This window comes from Schistocerca gregaria, chromosome 3, assembly GCF_023897955.1.
Source record: "Schistocerca gregaria isolate iqSchGreg1 chromosome 3, iqSchGreg1.2, whole genome shotgun sequence".
Lineage (NCBI taxonomy): Eukaryota > Metazoa > Arthropoda > Insecta > Orthoptera > Acrididae > Schistocerca > Schistocerca gregaria.
Genome location: NC_064922.1, coordinates 337,473,270 through 337,493,733, shown reverse-complemented (window position 1 = coordinate 337,493,733; position 20,464 = coordinate 337,473,270). Strand labels below are relative to the sequence as shown.

The 20,464-nt window shown below is 36.4% G+C and overlaps 1 protein-coding gene across 2 annotated transcripts in view; it reads left to right on the top strand.

Moving 5' to 3' along the window:
• Positions 1-20,464, top strand: part of LOC126354126 (26S proteasome non-ATPase regulatory subunit 2-like) — a 205,048-nt gene that overhangs the window by 140,918 nt on the left and 43,666 nt on the right. The window contains exons 12-13 of one of the 2 annotated variants that reach the window (XM_050003522.1): positions 219-388; positions 18,142-18,333. In XM_050003522.1, the coding sequence (XP_049859479.1) occupies positions 219-388; positions 18,142-18,333 (362 nt within the window). The remainder of the gene's footprint in view (positions 1-218; positions 389-18,141; positions 18,334-20,464) is intronic. The other variant, XM_050003523.1, reaches the window with a different exon arrangement.

Below are 20,464 nucleotides of genomic sequence, written 5' to 3'. Positions count from 1 at the left end.
AGTGTCATTGACCTTCATTTCTAATTTGTCTCCAATTTTGGCTAGAAGTTGTTAAGATCAGTTACATCATTTTAAACTCTTAAAAAATTCTGTATCATGTGTTTGTGGGGACTCTTTCAAGATAAAAGACAAAGACTAATAGAGAGAACAAATTTATCAACAGACTTAGCAATGGTTACATTATTTATATAAATTATTATTTTATTGTTTTGTTTTAGCACAGAAGGAAGCAGTTCAAACATGTGTAGCAGTTTTGGATAATGTGTCTGATCCATTAAAACAAGTTGCACAGACAATGCTTCAGATATGTGCATATGCAGGAACAGCCAACGTGCTAGTAATTCAGCAGATGCTTCACATATGTTCTGAGCATCATGAACCACAAGAGGTGATTGTCACATTACGTTATAATGATGGTACATGTAAAAAAGATAGCATATCTTATTTTATCTGTAAATTTACATAACTGGAAACTCCAGGTAGGAACATCAACAATGTACAAACAGACAGATTGCTACTTACCACAAAGAAGACACATTACACTGCAGAGAGGTGCAATTAAAAGATACTTACCTAAAACTTTCAGTTACAGGCTTAATCAGCAAAAGAGAATACACACCATTCATAGACACAAGCAATCAAATCTCGTGCACACTTGACCACCAAGTCTGGCAGCTCAGACCAAGGTGCCAAAGCTGTTGGCCATGTGTGTGTGGGCTGTTGATGAAGGCTATTCAAAACTAAAAATTAAAATTGAATTCTCATTATTAAACTTATTGTATAAAATCCACATGAGGTTAATATAAACTTGTTGTTGTTGTTGTTGTTGTTGTTCTTGTTATTGATGATGGTGGGGGGGGGGGGGGTAGTGGTGGTCATTTGGAGCTACTTTTTATTATACCCATTGTTCTTTTTTCTGGATACTGCCACTATAAAATTACTTCACTAATTAATAGGTTTCAAACTTGCTTTAGATACATGCAGTGCTATAGAGCAGTAAGAATATATCCCAGTAAATTAATCCATTGTTTCATTTTCTTTTCTTATATTAATTAGTTTTACTATTTTTTAGTACTGTGATTATATGTTATTAATTTGCTATAGCTTATCCAAGAGTGGCTGTAATCAGCCCTAACTGACAATCTGTCTTTCTTAAAAGTTACTATTTCTTTCTTTTCTAATACTGTGTTAGACACAATGCAGTCTATCCTTCAAAGTGCCCATGTCCGCCACATGAAAATCATTTTTGAGAAGAATGGAAACCTCAAATCTTGGGTACAGATAGATGGCAATTAGCTCCTATAAAACTTTGATCAACTTGTTAATTTTACATCATAATGATAAATGTACATATGTTCAGTGGTAGACTTAAGTAACTCAGTACCTACAAGTTTGTCCTATTTAACTAATTAGCAACCACCATTTGTCATAGGAAACAGACAAAGAGAGGAAAATAAATGATTGGAATACTAATAGTTGAGAAGGCATTATAAAAATAGCCAAAAATACAAAAATCACAAAACTACTTGAGAAATACTTATAGAAATTGACTAAATCATGAAAATGGAAATAGATAATATTGAGGGTGGTAAAACCAGAATGTTACATGAACTGATGCAATAAACAGTGTTCATTTTGTTCTTGATTATCAGAGGTACCATAAATGGTGGACTGAGTTGTGAAAAAGTCAGAAGAATGTGAAGAAGTCAGTTTCTATCAACTATTTGATGGTGTACCTTATAAAATCCAACTCTGTAACATTATACCTGTAGTCTGTGTTGAACTCATGGTACTTTCAAATAAATCTCCATCAACTAATCATCTTGAAATGTAAGGCTTCTAAATACCATTGAATTGTGAATATCTTTCTGTCCTCCATATGTGATTTTTTGTCTATCTGTCAATATCCTGTAGTTGTCATTCTGTTGATAAAGAAACTACACTAGTAAAACCAATTACACGCCAGTCAAGATGCCCTGATACTTCTTGTGGAGAATGTGGTCTCTGGTATTACTTGGTCTACAACTCTTCAGTAATACTACATGATGAAATAAAAGACTATTCTGGCCACCTTGCACTCATATATATATATATATATTTCAGATATAAGCATGTCTGATAGTGTAGCATCATTAATGGAGTTATTTCACCTTTTGAAAATTGTTTACCCCTAAAGGTAACTCAAATCAAACAGAACTCAAATATTAACCATGGATTACATAAGGAATAAAGACGTCATGTGGGACAGAAAGAAACCTGTATCTACTACCTGTGAACAATTCTGATGTTAGCATTATAAAGCATTACAATGAATACTGCAAAACTACTGAAGCAAGTAATCCAGAAATCTCAGCAGCTTTATTATGAGGAAAAGATAATTATGCCAAGCAACAAAATGAAAACTATATGGGATATAGTAAAGACAGAAAGAGGGAGGGCCAAAAAGTAGGAGGAACAGATAGCTAAAAATAAATGAGACATTTGTAATAAGTGCATGTAATGTTGCGAAACTCTTAAACAAGTACTTTGTTTCTGTTACTGACAGATTGGGGTTATCAGGTTCGGTAAACAGTGCAATGGAGTATCTGAGACAAATCTTTACAAACAACTACAGTAAAATGGAAATGACATTCTTGTTTACTAAAGAAGTGATGTCTATCACGAAATCCTTAAAATATGATTATTCTAGTGTTTATGATAACATATCAATGAAGTTTATCAAAGTGTGCTCCTGTGACTTGAGTTCTTTCTTAAGTTATTTATGTAATCAATCTCTTATCGGCAGATCATTTCCAGACAGGCTAAAATATGCTGAAGTTAAGCCTTTTTACAAGAAGGGCCATAAAAGATACCATGAAACTATCTACCAAGCATCTGACTGCAAATAGTATATTGTCCAAGTCACAGTTTGGGTTTGTTAAGGGTTCTGATATAGAAAAAGCTATTTATACATACAGTAATATAATGTAGTCTATTCATTAGATAACAAATTAGAGGCTACTGGCATTTTCTGTGATCTGTCAGAAGCCTTTGACAGTGTGAATCATAGCATTCTCTTAAGTAAATCAGAATATAATGGTGTCACCAGCAGTGTTGTGAAATAGTTTGAGTATTACCTAACTAACAGGAAACAAAGATCATCATTGCAAAATAACTATCCAGTAAGTAGTCAGTCTTCATCTGATTGGGAATAAATTACATGTGGTGTTCCTCAAGGTTCCATCTTGGGCCCATTGTTTTTTGGTGTATACATTAATGACCCCTCGTATGTTACATTGCCAGATGCTAACTTTGTTTTGTTTGTAGATGATAAAAACATTACAATAAGTAGCAAGTCAAGTACAGATTTAGAAATGGCTGCTAATCAAATTTTCACTGTCATTAATAAATGGTTTAAAGCTAATTCACTGTCATTAAACTTTGAAAAGACCCATATACGCTGTTGAGAACATGTAAGAGATCTCCTTCCAGCATGTTTATGATATATGAGGGCACAAAGATTGAAGAGGTCGACAGTGTTAAATTTCTGGGATTACAGCTTGATAATAAATTCCGTTGGGAAGGTCATGCTGCAGAATTACTGAAGTGCCTAAACAAGTCTGTATTTGGAGTGAGAATGATGTTAGATGTAGAAGATATGAATTTTTAAAAAATTACATATTTTGCTTACTTTCATTCTATTATGACATGTTGCTCATATTCTGAAGTAACTCATCAAACCGAGAAAAAGTTTTTAGCATGCAAAAGCATATGATAAAGTTTATTTGTGGTGTAAATTCAAGAACATCATGTAGAAACCTGTTCCAGAAATTTTGTATTCTAACCACTGCATCTCATTATATTTATTCCTTAATGAAATTTGTTGAAGTAATAAATCTCTATTTCCAACCAATGGCTCAATACATAGCACCTATACTAGGAATAAGAACAATCTACATAAAGACCTAAAATCCCTTACCTTGGTCCAAAAGGCACCAATATTCAGGAGCAAACATTTTCAATAAATTACCAACAGCCATTAAAAACTTGATTTCAGATAAAGCACAGTTTAAACAGAGTTTTAAAGTCTTTTTGAGAGAGTATTCCTTCTACTCTATTGATGAATATCTTTACAGGGACTGTTAGATCACTTAAGTAAAAGTGTCTGTTAGATTTCAGTTTTGGCTGCCCTTGATCACAACAGTCAAGATTAGATATTTTGTGTATGATCAGTTTATTAAAAGTGCATAACTATGTTTCATTCTGACAGTGTATCAATTCTGTAAATATTAGCAGTTCCAGTTTACCATAATGTATTCACTTCTTTTGACAATCTCGTGACAAATGGTCAAAGTAGTGAGTATTACATTCAAATTTTTGATGCTTTTTTGTGTTATTCTTTCTGACTTGTTCCATAGCCATGAGAATCATTGATTTTTTTGGTCTATGTAATGAAAACTGAATCTAATCTAATCTAAGCACTTGAATACAACGTCAGTAAATCATATGTCTGTAGTGTAAGTATCCACTTCAGTGGGATTGAGTGATGTACATGGTTTGTTGGAATGTGTTATATGGCAAGCTATTGGTTGCATAGAAGATATCAATCACAGTGTGGGGTAGCAAATTCCACTAGGTGTCCCAAAATTTAATTTTGAAGCTTTAAACTCATTCTCAAAGTGTAATATGTATTCATAAAAGTTTAAGTGATATCATCCTCCAGTAATCACAGCCAGAAATGATATTAGTCCGCAAACATAGGCCGCTATAGTAGGTGGCAGACTGACCTTCAATGGCAATAAGTCAAGTAAATGCAATAGCACTCGTTTGAGGGACAACATGTTGCAGATGTGTGAGTACTATTCAATAGCTACAGTCATTATGCTCCAGACCTTAATCCAGTTGAGCATGCTTGAGATTCAAATATTACAGATCTTATTGCTGTTGCTCAGCTCAAAATTTATCTTCTCGAGGAGTGGAAAAGTTTCATTTTGGAGTGCATTACAAAGCAATGCTTTACATTCAAAGTGACCACTCAGAATGTTTAATGACATTAATTACATATTTTTTTAAATAGTGGTAACAACTCAGCAGATAGTTTAGGTGATTAGTGATAACTGGTCATGAAAATGAGATTGAAAACTTTTCTAAGTCATTGGACAATGTCCTTCTTCACCGAACACACACACACATGTGAAACCTCTTTATAAAAACAACAGGGAGTACACACAAAGATGCAATACATTGCAGATGAAAGAGTGCATTTATTTTAACATACATATAGGCATAATAACAAGAAAACAGCAAAAGATATGTTAAAGTTCACATGACAGATAGTCCACCTCACTGACAACTCCCTTCGTTCTTGACCCCCATTAACTTTTGATGCTAAGTTTTCAACTTCAGGTCACCAGTTGCTTTTGTTAACAATCAGTCACATTCTTCTCACTTGCATGTTGGCTTCCATTTTCTCTTCCATGACGAAATTTTTAGATCAATGTGCTTGGTTATTTCCAGAGCCTCATGATTTTCAGTTTCTTTGTGGTATGCTTCTTGATGAAAATCTTCATAGGACAGGGCAGAAAAAAAATCTTGACCAGTCTTACTGAGAAAACTGTTCATCCACATTGCTTCTCATACTGTTTCACTCAGTGCAACAAACTCTGCTTCAACAATACTTGTTTCATCAGTTCGTTGTTTTCTGCTGTTCCAGCTTGTAGCAGCACTCCCAAAACTGTTAAATATCCACCAAAGGATTTATGGTGATTTTGCTCAGCTCCCAGTCTGCACCAGTATACATCTAGATTTTCTTACCAATCTTGTGGTAAAAAAGGGCATCATTTACTGTCCCTCACAAATAAGTAGTGTGTGTTTGATGGCTTGCCAGTGCTCCTCACTCAGATTGGTGATGAACTGTCTGAAAAGTCAGTAGATTTGCTACATCAGTCCTGGTACCCATTGTCAAGTATAGGCTTCCACTTGCAGTTCTATATTTTTATACTTCATGTTCACTGAGCTTGTCTTTATCTTTTGCATTTTGTAGTTTTATATTCACGATGAGAGGTGTTTTTACAGGATTGCAGTTTTGCATTTGGAATTCTCTTAATATTTCTTTTGCATATGCTGTTTGGTCTAAAATCAGTGTTCTATCTTCTCTCATAATTCAAACTGACTATACCTGTCATTTTTCTCCAAAGTCTCTTACTTCAGATTCAGTGCTTAAGATATTTTGCATTTTCTTTATTTCACTTTTCTCATCATGCAACATTGTATCATATACCTATGAAGTTAGTACGAGTTCACAGTGCAGAGTGTAATAAACACACGACTCGGCTACTGATCACAAAATCCCTTGTTTTCACAAGAAGTCTTCGAGTGTCTTATTCCATCTTCTGCCAGATTGATGCAACCCAGCGATGCACTTTTCAAGTGTGCATATCCATTTGCCATTGTTCAGTTCCTCTTGATTTGCTATTCTCTTCAATTTTCTTTGAAGTTTCTCAATGGTATCTCTGAAACCAATGGGTAATTCCACATAGACCTCATCTTCTGCGTTAGCCATCAAATATGTCACAATGACATCTAAGTAATTAATTTCCAAATCTTGTTCAACTGCTCTTCCCATAGGTAGTCATATAGTTTTCATTTTCATGACTGGACTGTTAACATTTGTTAAAACCAGTTACTGGTCTCTGCTCATCACACAAAGCTACTACGTGTGTACTATGCCTGGCAGTTCTCCCAATTTCAGCGTACTTCCGCTTCAAAACCTATTTTGTGTGTATCATTTTTGTGACACAAATATCCAGGTCCAGTTTTGCATTAGGTGTTCCAGCTCTTGTGACATTACTTCTTGCCACTCGTATTTATAGTCAGCTTTACACTTTATGGATCTTTTTCTCTTAGAGTATTCTCCTTTTCAACTGCACATGCTTTCTTATTTTCATTTGTCATGTAGTCCATCAACATTTTGGTGGTTGACTTGTCACCCAGAACTTTTTCTGTAGTTTCTGTTCATTATAAGTTCTTGTAGTTCACAGTTATTATCATCTGTTATAGGGCAATTGTCCTCATTACTCTCATCCACCCCTCATTCTCCTTTCCTTCGTCAATGTGTTTAGAAGCCACATGTTTCCAGTCTTCACTTTGTTCATCAAGTGCTTCTCCTCTTTCCGTAATATCTGTATTCTGTAATGCTCCTTCATCGTTTGTGATAGTTGTAGTCTTCAGATCAATCGCTTTTCTAAACCTTCATTCAATTCTGCAGGAAAGATACTGTTATCACATACAACATCCCTGCCAATTGTTAGATTTCCTGTTTATGGATTCCTCAGTGTGAAGGCTTTCAAGACTTCTGAATATACAATCATTACATGATGGTATCCTTTTGGTTCAAATTTGCTATGTCTGTTTTTCATTTTTGCTGATGCATGACAGCCAAATAACCATAGATGATTAAGTTTGGTTCTCATGCATGCCTTCATTTGCAGAGAGTTTCTCCATCATTTGCTCTTGTTAGATATCTGTTTTGCAACTAATTTGCTCTTGTTATTGCTTCGCCCCAAAAATTTTGTGAAATTCCACTCTCCAAAATTGTAAATCACACAATATTTGAAAGTGTTTGGTTAACCCTATCAGACCTGAATTTTTTCTGAGGGAAGGAGAATTTTTATTGATGTGGTAATGCTCTTAAGTGATTTTTTAATTATTTTAGGTGCAAAGCTTATACAAAAACATATACCTGTTTTCAAAACGTATTTTCTACAGTTGGCTTAATTTTATCAACTAAAATAACTAATTACAAAATACTTTCTATTGTAATAGACAGTGAAATGATCATTCAATAATTATCATGCAGAATAAGAATAACAGTATTCAATTAAACAGTGGAATATAGTGAACCAACCACATCTGTTTATGTTGGTGGTGTGGTGGTCACAAACTGCTGTGCACTGTCATGAACTGTTGCACACTGGTACATTGACTGGCTGATATTTTCATAGTGATGCCCAACAGTTGGCAGCACTTGCATATGATGAAAAGATTTAACATTCACACATGTGTACCTCAGGTTTCCATTAGGAAAAATACTTCTGTTGCAGCTAAGGCATACTTAAAGTTAATATACTTACTTATAGCTGAAGAGTCTGAAAGGCTTAAATCATTTTGCAACACTGTTTTGTTGAGGTGTGTCAGGGACAGTCAGTTGCCTCCAAATTCCTTCTTTTAGCTGATATTCTTCAAGTTCTTTACTCATATATTCTCCTCCACTGTCCAAACATAGCATTTCTTATCTTCTCCATTGAAAATTTTGTGCTTACACGTTGTATTTATTGAATGCTTGAAACACTTCACTTTTAACTTTAAGTAAAGCTATTACAGTATATCTCAAGATACCATAAATGAATGTGACAATGTATTTCACTCCCCAACATGACTGGAGTCCATATACATAAATTACATCAGTGTGTATCAAATGTAGAGGTTCATTTGTCCTGTTTTCAGTCTGTTTGGGGAATTGCTTGGGTTTCATATTGCCTTCGGGCACATACTGCGCTACTCTTTTATTTGGTCTACTGACACTTCAAGAATTATTCCACTGCATTTGACCTTTGCTTAGCTTTACCAGTGTGAATGTACCCTAGCCCTCAGTGCCATGAATCCATTTTCCGACTAGTGGTAAGATTTGTGACAGAGCCAAGTCCTTGCATTGAGATACTGGAGTTTCTTCACCAATGTAGTACAAATTACCTTTCTTTGAAGCATTCATGATTATTTCCCTGTTTTGTTTCCTGATTCAAGCTTCAGTTTTTGCAAAAGATATTATCAGTCCTTTACTGGTCACCTGAGGGACTGATATCAGATTGCACATGATGTCTGGAATGAGCAATGTATTATGCAATTTGGCTGACCTACACATTCTTCTAATAGGTTTACGAAGTCTGTCTAAAAAGTATCCGATCTTTGATTTTCCCACACGAAATAGAGATGTTAGCGTAGCACCACTGTACACAGTAAAGGAAGAGACCTTTATTCGCATGCGTGAATTTTGTCCCTGCCTTCCAGCACATCAGTTGCTGCCTGTTGGTCACTGAGTGAGGTGCTACACAATGTGTTCGTCAGATTACCGATTCTCTCGAGATGACTAAATGTGTTTAGCAAAGATACTGCATCAAATTGTGACAAAACCTTGGTGATTCTCAAAGCAAAACATTTCACAAGATTCAGAAGGTGTTTGGAGAATATGCAGTGGGTGTAACACAAATTAAGGAGTGGTTCAACCAATTCAAAATGGCTGCACATCAGTGGAGAGTGACCAGCACTCTGGCAGGCCCCAAACTGCTCAGAGTGCAGCTGGTGCAAAATTTGATTATGGCATATCGTCGTTTGACTGTGCAGGAAATTGCCCAAGAGGTTGGAGGGAGTAAAGATTCTGCACATCCAATTTTTCACGATTTGAACATCCACTGGCTGTGAAATTTGTCCCCAAGTTGTTGTCGCCAGAACGAAAAGACTTCTGTTTTGACATTGCACAGGACCTTCTGGATACCACCAACACTGATCCTGGGTTTCCAAACACTGTGATAACTGGAGATGAGTCATGAGTGTAGGGGTAAAACCCAGAAACAAAAAGACAGTCATCGCAGTGGAAGCATCCCGAGTCTCCAAGGCTGAAGAAACTGCAGCAGGTGCGAAGCAAAATAAAGGTGATGCTGACTGTCACCTTTGATGTCCGTGGAATTGTGCATCAGAGATATGCACTGGAAGGACAAACTGTGACAAAGGAATATTATCTAGATGTTCTCTGGTGACTCTGTGATGCAGTTTGGCACAAAAGACCAGACATGTGGACAGCGAAAAATTGGCAACTGCATCATGACAGTGCCTCACACATTTATCCCACTTGATCAAAAATTTCTTGTCCAAACATGGAATTACAGCCATTCGCCAACCTCACTACTCTCCAGACATGGATCCTTGTGACTTCTGTTTGTTTTCAAAATGAAGATGCCACTGAAAGGATCCTGTTTTGAGCATAGAGAAGAGATATTGCAGAACACGATGATGGAGCTAAACCATAATTCCAAACGAAGACTTCCAGAGGTGTTTCTGGCAATGGAAGGATCAGTGGACTAAGTGTGTGCAAGCACAAGGGGCCTACTTTGAAGGGGATTAGGGTCCCAATCCCATCAGGTATTCAAAATACTTTTTCTGGCCAATTGTCAGATACCTTATAGACATGCTTCATATGTGCACAATGTCGAAACCAGTGCTTTTCAAATGTCCTCTACCAGCTACTTGCAATGATTCTTCATGTTTGGTGAAAGTGACAAATTTGTCGTGCTGGTAAGTCATGTAGTTTGTTACTCCACTGTCCAGAATCCACACATCATCTCTTTAATTTTCTCATAAGTGATGTTTGTGCTCATGAATATGTAACAGTGTCCAACATGGTTGCACTTGATACATTTGTAGAATGACTAATGTATCATTATGTTTCACTCTCAGTAATTCACTTATGCTAGCAGAGTGTGTTAAAGAATTTGAAGATGTTTTGTCTGCCTCTTTTCTATGGTTTTCTTGCTCATTATTTGAAATGCGGTCAACAATTTGTGGGTAATATTTAATAATATGTCTGTCCTCTGGACAGGGAAAGTGTCATTGACAACTATGATATGCTGTATGTGTAATTACTGTGACTTTTATCATACTGGCTGTTGACATAGCCAGTACATTTATGCTCCACTTTGTTTGTTATGACTGGCATTTTCTGACAGCTGAAACATTTACTTTCATATTTTGTACTTGTAAGTCATTGAGCTTTTTCTAAGAGGTGATTTTTTTAATTTGTGAAGAGAGAAATCCATCTCACTACACTGCATTCTACTTGAAAAAGTCCTGTACTTGAAAGAAAGACTCATAGAGGAGTGAACAGATGCTTGTTTGTCATATAATTCTACACCAGACCAGCATACTTTGCTCAGCAGTGCATTGCAACTCCCAAGGAAATCTAACATTGATTTGTCCACTTTCTTTTCGATGTTTGTTTATTCCTATAGTGCAAGAATTTCTCCCCACAAGTTAAATTCTGTATTGGAATCTTTCAACAAGTCGCATTATTCATTTATTTCACAGTATCACATAATTGTATATCATCATCTAAATTATCATCTACTGTTGTTAGTAGACTCCCAGCACCATTTCATTTGCATTTTGTTTGTCTGGTGACTTTAATTCCCCTGCCAGGGTCAATTGCACGCTGACACTGTTTACTTATGAGAATTCTGTTAATTCCTTGCGACTAGTACTGGCAGTTATCTTTATTGAACTGTTCAAATTTTCACTTGTCCACTGTGTTTCATCATTTATCTATTGTTGTTGTTGTTGTTGTGGTCTTCAGTCCTAAGACTGGTTTGATGCAGCTCTCCATGCTACTCTACCCTGTGCAAGCCTCTTCATCTCCCAGTACCTACTGCAGCCTACATCCTTCTGAATCTGCTTAGTGTATTCATCTCTTGGTCTCCCTCTATGATTTTTACCCTCCACGCTGCCCTCCAGTACTAAATTGGTGATCCCTTCATGCCTCAGAACATGTCCTACCAACCAATCCCTTCTTCTAGTCAAGTTGTGCCACAAACTCCTCTTCTCCCCAATTCTATTCAATACCTCCTCGTTAGTTATGTGATCTACCCATCTAATCTTCAGCATTCTTCTGTAGCACCACATTTCGAAAGCTTCTATTCTCTTCTTGTCTAAACTATTTATTGTCCATGTTTCATTTGCATACAAGGCTAGACTCCATACAAATACTATCAGAAACGACTTCATAACACTTAAATCAATACTCGATGTTAACAAATTTCTCTTCTTCAGAAACGCTTTCCTTGCCATTGCCAGTCTACATTTTATATCTTCTCTACTTCGACCATCATCTGTTATTTTGCTTCCCAAATTGCAAAACTCCTTTACTACTTTAAGTGTCTCATTTCCTAATCTAATACCCTCAATATCACCCGACTTTATTCGACTACATTCCATTATCCTCGTTTTGCTTTTGTTGATGTTCACCTTATATCCTCCTTTCAAGACACTATTCATTCCATACAACTGCTCTTCTAAGTCCTTTGCTGTCTCTGACAGAATTAAAATGTCATCGGTGAACCTCAAAGTTTTTATTTCTTCTCCATGGATTTTAATACCTACTCTGAATTTTACTTTTGTTTCCTTCACTGCTTGCTCAATATACAGATTGAATAACATCGGGGAGAGGCTACTACCCTGTCTCACTCCTTTCCCAACCACTGCTTCCCTTCCATGTACCTTGACTCTTATAACTGCCATCTGGTTTCTGTACAAATTGTAAATAGCCTTTTGCTTCCTGTATTTTACCCCTGCCACCTTCAGAATTTGAAAGAGAGTATTCCAGTCAACATTGTCAAAAGCTTTCTCTAAGTCTACAAATGCTAGACACGTAGATTTGCCTTTCCTTAATCTACTTTCTAAGATAAGTCATAGGGTCAGTATTGCCTCATGTGTTCCAATATTTCTATGGAATCCGAACTGATCTTCCCCGAGGTCGGCTTCTACAAGTTTTTCCATTCATCTGTAAAGAATTCGCATTAGTATTTTGCATCCGTGACTTATTAAATTGATTGTTCGGTAATTTTCACATCTGTCAGCACCTGCCCTCTTTGGGATTGGAATTACTATATTCTTCTTGAAGTCTGAGGGTATTTCACCTGTCTCATACATCGTGCTCACCAGATAGTAGAGTTTTGTCAGAACTGGCTCTCCCAAGGTTGTCAGTAGTTCTAATAGAATGTTGTGTACTCCCGGGGCCTTGTTCCGAATCAGGTCTTTCAGTGCTCTGTCAAACTCTTCACACAGTATTGTATCTCCCATTTCATCTTCATCTCCATTCTCTTCCATTTCCATAATATTGTCCTCAAGTATGTCGCCCTTGTATAGACCCTCTATATACTCCTTCCACCATTCCGCTTTCCCTTCTTTCCTTAGAACTGGGTTTTCATCTGAGCTCTTGATATTCATACAAGTGGTTCTCTTTTCTCCAAAAGTCTCTTTAATTTTTGTACAGGCAGTATCCATCTTACCCCTACTGAGACAAGCCTCTACATCCTTACATTTGTCCTCTAGCGATCCCTGCTTAACCATTTTGCACTTCCTGTCGATCTCATTTTTGAGATGTTTGTATTTCTTTTTGCCTGCTTCATTTACTGCATTTTTTTATTTTCTCCTTTCATCAATTAAATTCAATATTTCTTCTGTTACCCAAGGATTTCTACTAGCCCTCGTCTTTTTACCTACTTTATCCTCTGCTGCTTCCACTACTTCATCTCTCAAAGCTACCCATTCTTCCTCTTCTGTATTTTTACCCCCATTCCTGTCAATTGTTCCCTTATGCTCTCCCTGAAACTGTGTACAACCTCTGGTTCTTTCAGTTTATCCAGGTCCCATCTCCTTAAATTCCCACCTTTTTGCAGTTTCTTCAGTTTTAATCTACAGTTCATAACCAATAGATTGTGGTCAGAGTCCACATCTGCCCCTGGAAATGTCTTACAATTTAAAACCTGGTTCCTAAATCTCTGTCTTACCATTATATAATCTATCCGAAAACTGTCACTATCTCCAGGCTTCTTCCACGTATACAACCTTCTTTTATGATTCTTGAACCAAGTGTTAGCTATGATTAAGCTGTGCTCTGTGATAAATTCTACTAGGCGGCTTCCTCTTTCATTTCTTAGCCCCAATCCATATTCACCTACTATGTTTCCTTCTCTCTCTTTTCCTGCTACCAAATTCCAGTCACCCATGACTATTAAATTTTCATCTCCCTTCACTATCTGAACAATTTCTTTTATTTCATCATATATTTCTTCAATTTCTTCGTCATGTGCAGAGCTAGTTGGCATATAAACATGTACTACTGTAGTAGGCGTGGGCTTTGTGTCTATCTTGGCCACAATAATGCATTCACTATGCTGTTTGTAGTAGCTTATCCGCACTATTATTTTGTTTTCATTATTAAACCGACTCCTGCATTACCCCTATTTGATTTTGTATTTATAGCCCTGTATTCGCCTGACCAAAAGTCTTGTTCCTCCTGCAAGTGAACTTCACTAATTCCCACTATATCTAACTTTAACCTATCCATTTCCCTTTTAAATTTTCTAACCTACCTGCTCGATTAAGGGATCTGACATTCCACGTTCCGATCCGTAGAACGCCAGTTTTCTTTCTCCTGATAACAACGTCCTCTGAAAATTTTCCAACTTATTTTCATCAGATTCAGTCACATCTAACATTTTAACACTAATTTTGTATATATTGCATAGAAATCTTCTTCTCCATATGCAAGATGGAAAATTTTTCAGCATAATCAGCTTCTCAGTGTTTTGAAAGGTGTTCCAGCCTGAAACTTCCTGACAGATTAAAACTGTGCTCTGGACTGAGACTCATACTGAGGACCTTTGCCTTTTATGGGCAAGTCCTTTACCAGCTGAGTTACCCAAGCACAACTTTACTTCTGCCAGTGCACTCATCTCATACCTTCCAGACTTCATAGAAGTTCTCCTGCAAAACTTGCAGGACTAGACTCATGGAAGAAAAGTTATTACAGAGACAAGGCTTAGCCACAATCTGGGAGATAAGTTCTGGAATGAATTTTCACTCTGCAACAAAGTGTGCTCTGATATGAAACTTCCTGGGCAAATGTCTCCCGTTCAAGTCCTGATGCAGCACACAGTTTTAGTATGCCAGGAAGTTTCATATCCACTTCATTGCCATCTCATCAAAAATACAAAAACCATGTACCATGCATAAAATATACCCAGAAAAAAAATCAAAAACAATTTGGAGAATTATTAAGGATAAAAATGAATAAACTCAGTAAGATTATGATATCCAACATCTTGATTACAGTAATGGCAGCAAGACAGATGAGATCAAATTCAAATCTTTGGCTAATAATGTCAGTAAATTTTTCCTGATGGTAGTTGAAAACATAGGGACAAATTAAAGACCAAAGGAAACAGGTCCAAAGGATTTACTTTGTCAGGCATTGCCTATTCCATCTCAAGACATCAGTTTTACCAAATGATCAGAATACTAAAATCTTGTTGTGACTTGGTAGTACAGCTCCCTCCCCCATTCCCCCATCTTCCTTTGATTAACATCGTAGCCAGTCAGTGGGTCAGTATGTATTTCCCTAAAGACTGAAATATGCATTAGTAGCACCCGCTTATAAAAGTGGAGATAAACAAGTGACCTTTAATTACTGAGCCACCTTCCTATATTGTCATAGAATTAAAAATTTTAATGGTCTTCATCCCAATATAATGTAATTACAACTTGTGATAACCAGTTTTGGTTTACTAACAACCATCCTCAGATCATACTCAAGGTATAAATGGTGCTGAAGTACAGCATTAACTATAACAACATCCTTACTAAACATAGCTTTTCAGTATTAAAAGCTTGGTCAAAACATGAATAACTAGTAGGGTAATGATTGCTGTGCAGCTTCCTACTAGTTTATATGCTAACAGTCATGCTTTGACTAATCTCTTAATATTGACAAATTACACTGATGATTTTGTGGTTAACACTGTTCTTAGGTGCCATTTACAGTGTAAGTGAAAACAGTTGCTATTAACAAACAGCTTATCATTTATTTGCAATTATTGTGATCAAGACCATCAAAATTTATAGTAAATAATAAAGACTGTTGTTTCTCCTCCAGCTGATTTCATGTCTTACAAATAATGCTCTTAGAACTAAACAATAAAAATTACCCTATTGTTATTTTCTGTGATCTTTTCAAAGCCTTCAGTTATGTAAATCATAAAATTCTACTAGGGTGACTAAAATGGTACTGTTTTAAAGGCATTTTCCTTGCATGAATGGCATCATATCTTAACAATTGTAAACCAAGTGCTACATTAATAAATGATATTACAGGAATAAGTGGGGAAACATTAACTTACCTGTGGTATCCTGCAAGTTTTGACTGCGTCTGCTTTCCTTGTTGCACTACATAAACGATTTACCAAGGATGTTGGAGAACTCATCAATAACAGTAAATTTTGTGATACTTGTATACTGATAAATGGCCCGAATTATCAATCAGTAATGGAACAAGCTGACAAACTGGTTCACAGCTAAAAGCCTAACCATTAATCGTACAAAAATTCAGATTATATAATTCCAAACAAATAAAAGTGACTTACAGTTACCAGAAGTGGACATCAGTGAGTATATACTGGCTAAGTCATCATTCATGAAGTTCATACGCACGCAGATTGATAATAAACTGAGGTGGTAATGTCTTGTGGAAAACTTAGCCCGTAAGCTCAGCTATAATTGTATTGCTCTTAGAAAGCTCTCTCTTTATGTTACAAGTGTAGTTTTTATAGCATCACTCATTATATATTACAGCATAATTTCTGTGGTAATGCACCTAAGGTCAAAAAAGTATTTAGTCCAGAGTTGCTTGCAGTAAGGATATCGATCAAATTTGATGACCAAACATCTTGGAGAAACCTCTTCAGGGAACTAGGGTGTCCTACAATCTAAAGCATATTATCCAAAATTATATTTGTTGTTCATAACAAGAATGAATTTAAAATGAATTGTGCAGTTCACTGCCTCAGTTCTAGAAGTAAGAATAATTGTAATATAAACTACGCCTCCTTGTGTAAGTTTCAGAAAAGAAATTTATATTTTGGTAGAATTATCTAGAATAAGTTACTGGTAGACATTGTGCAGGAAATTGAAATTCCTCAGATATTTATAAGTAAAGTGAAATACTGCATTCTTAGCATCTCCTACAATTCATCAGAATACTTGTACTTACAGATTTAAATTTCTCATAACTCTTATGTTTATGTTAAACACATCTTGAATTTGTCAGTATACAGTTATGTCTTATGAGAGGTACACCCCTTTTATTTCATGAATGGTTCAGGATATCACAGTTAGGTTTTTGGCAAACTATAGTATGCAAAGGTTCATGCAATTCTGTGCTGTGTTTAGTCCTTGTAACTCTTGTATCAACTGAGATATTGGAGAAATTTTTTTTTTTTTGAGCTACATACTTTTTAAAGACTACTGAGGTACAGATTAGATTAGTTTAATACTTGTTCCATAGATCATGAATATGACACTTCATAATGATGTGGAATGTGTCAGATTAATAGAAGGTGTCTATACAAGATATTACATTACACAAAATATTACATGACACTTAATATTTATTTATTTTTATTTATTTATTTATTTATTGTGGGGGGGGGGGGGGGCGGTGGTTTGGGGAAATTACCCACTTACTATATGCAAAAATTCATCTAATGAGTAGAAGGAGTTGCCATTAAGAAATTCCTTTAATTTCCTTTTCAATGCTATATGGCTATCTGTCAGACTTTTGATGTTATTAGGTAAGTGACCAAAGACTTTTGTGGCAGCATAATTTACCCCCTTTGGAGGCAAAGTTAGATTTAACCTTGAGTAGCGAAGATCATCCTTTCTCCTAGTGTTGTAGCCATGTACACTGCTATTACTTTTGAATTTGTTCGGATTGTTAATAACAAATTTCGTAAGTGAATATATATATATATTGTGAGGCTACAGTGAAGATCTCTAGCTCTTTAGTAAGTGTCTGCAAGATGATCTTGGATGAGCTCCAGCAATTATTCTGATTACACGCTTTTGTGCAATGAACACTCTTTTACTCAATGATGAGTTACCCCAGAATATGATGCCATATGAAAGCAGAGAATGAAAATAGGCGTGGTAAGCTAATTTACTCAGATGTATATCGCCAAAATTTGCAATGACCCTGATAGCATAAGTAGCTAAACTCAAACGTTTCAGCAGATCCTTAGTGTGTTTTTTCCAGTTCAACCCCTCATCAATGCATACACCTAGAAATTTTGAATGGTCTATCTTAGTTACCGATTTCTGATCGAAGTCTATATTTATTAATGGTGTCATTCCATTTACTGTGTGGACCTGCATGTACTGTGTTTTAATGAGATCCCATTTGCAGAAAACCACTTGACATATGTTAATGTTGGTGTCACCAATAATTGAAAGTAAGTGCTGAATTCTGGTTACTATCTGTTAACTGAATAACTATGTTTGCAGGAACCGGAAAGTGTGTCGACAGATAAGAAGCAGGCTAAAATACACCAGACAAAAAGTGTGAGGTCACAACCAGAGGTTCCCTTTAGTGAAGATGTGACCTCTGTCCAATCAGTAGCAGCACTTGGTGTTGCTGTTATAGCTATAGGAGAAGAAATAGGAAATGAAATGACTATCAGAATGTTTGGTCATTTGGTAACATTATAAATTTTTACATATTGGTTTTATCTTGGTTTTACTCTATTATTAATATCATGAGCATTAATTAAATCGTGTTGCCTGACAAAAAAGGTGAAGCCCCTGGGGGGGGGGGGGGGGGGGGGGGGGCGTAGGAAACAAAATGAATGTTCATGGGTTTAGAGATTATGTGATGTTATTTCAGTGATTAAAAAATAAGGTCTCAATTTACAAAGAACTTGGCAATATGAGCCCACTTATCAATAGCATGTTCCACCCTCCTCGGGCCTCAATGCATGCACTGATTCAGCTGAGAAGAGCATAATACGACTGTTCTATTCTCTCCTGAAAGAGCATAATATGGCTGTTCTATTCTCTCCTGAAGTAAGCTGGCCCTCATCTGTTGTAAGTGGTCCTTAATATCCTGGATCAGGCTCATCCAAGGATTGCACCCGGCGGGCGCACCCGCACCCTGTGGGCACAAGGCAGTGTAGTTCAGAGCTCGATACATGACCGTGTGTCGCTAGTGTCAGCGTAGGAGCGAGAGAGATAGCTGTGGAGCAAGTGAGACCGCACAGCACTGCTCTGCACTGTACTGTCCCGCAGTCAGATCAAATGTAAGCAAAATATTCTATTTTAGAAATATATTAAAAACAAAGATTCCAAGACTTACCAAGCGGGAAAGTGCCGGTAGACAGGCAAAATAAAATAACACACAAACATGCACACAAAATTTCTAGCTTTCGCAACCAACGGTTGCTTCTTCAGGAAACAGGGAAGGGGAGGGAAAGACGAAAGGATGTGGGTTTTAAGGGAGAGGGTAAGGAGTCATTCCAATCCCAGTAGCGGAAAGACTTACCTCAGGGGAAAAAAAGGATAGGTATGTACTTGCGCGCGTGCGCGCGCGCGCGCACACACACACACACACACACACACACACACACACATATCCATACATACCTATACAGACACAAGCAGACATATATGTCCTATTTTAGAAATAATTTTATGTACGGAAAATAGAGTCTCATTCTTACTATTAGTAGTTACAAGTAAATATTTTTAGTTACACTTCATGCTACAGCTTTTTGTATCCCTTTTCAGAGTTTAGAAATTGGATCCTTAGTTTGCTGTTTCGTACATAATAATTTTAACTGGCCAAGTTAGAAAACTTATTAAAAATGGAATTAAGGTTATAAAGCTCTTTAATTATTACAGTCAACATTGTTAAACAAGATAATTAACATTTTATACATTTTTCTTTTTCGAGGAAACAATTTTGTCTAGGTTTGGCACAATATTCCATGAGACTGCTAATCTAAAAGAATTAGTCAAATTATTATCACCAAGCGATGAATAGTTCTTAGTTTTAGCAAGCTTGAAAAGAGAGAAAAAGTGCTCACAAATATACGTGGAACTAAACATTGAGAGAACTTCGGCCGCGTGCTTGTGCAAAAGAGGATATTTCTCTTGTGGAAGACAGCTGTAAAAGTCATTCAAAGTTTTACACATAAAAAAGCAGTCCTTCAGGCAGATATCACACTGCAGGTCAATCAGCTCTAGTTGAAGCACTTGTGAGATGTCCTCTGCCCGAAGGCCAGTTGAAGCTCACTTATCTCTAAAAATCTGTTTTCAAACTGTTCTTATAATTTGCAAATGATTTAAACATAATCTGAAAAATCCACATCTTCTTTAACACTTTCTAATGCAGGAAAGTGCCCACAATTTGTCTTGCACAACTGTTTCTCCCACAAAATAAGTTTCTTTTGAAACGCTTGAGTCGTCTGCACTAAATCAATGACAGAGTGATTTTCACCTTGGAGTGAAATGTTCAAAGTGTTTAAATGATCAATAAGGTCACACAAAAAAGCCAAATTCCCCACCCACTAAGGTCACAAAGTAATTCTTCTGGTTGTCCTTACATTTCCATTTGTTTCACCCCTCAAGGAGAAAAACCGATGAAGCACCTTTCCTCTGCTCAGCCATCTTACTTCGGTGTGGTAGGGAATGTCTGGGTATTCCACTTCAATATCAGTCAGAAATTCTTTAAATTGGCGATGTGTAAGTCCATGCGATCAAAGATAATTAACAGTTTGAAGAACTGTGTCCATAACATTTTTTATGTTGACAATCTTCACACAAAGTGCTT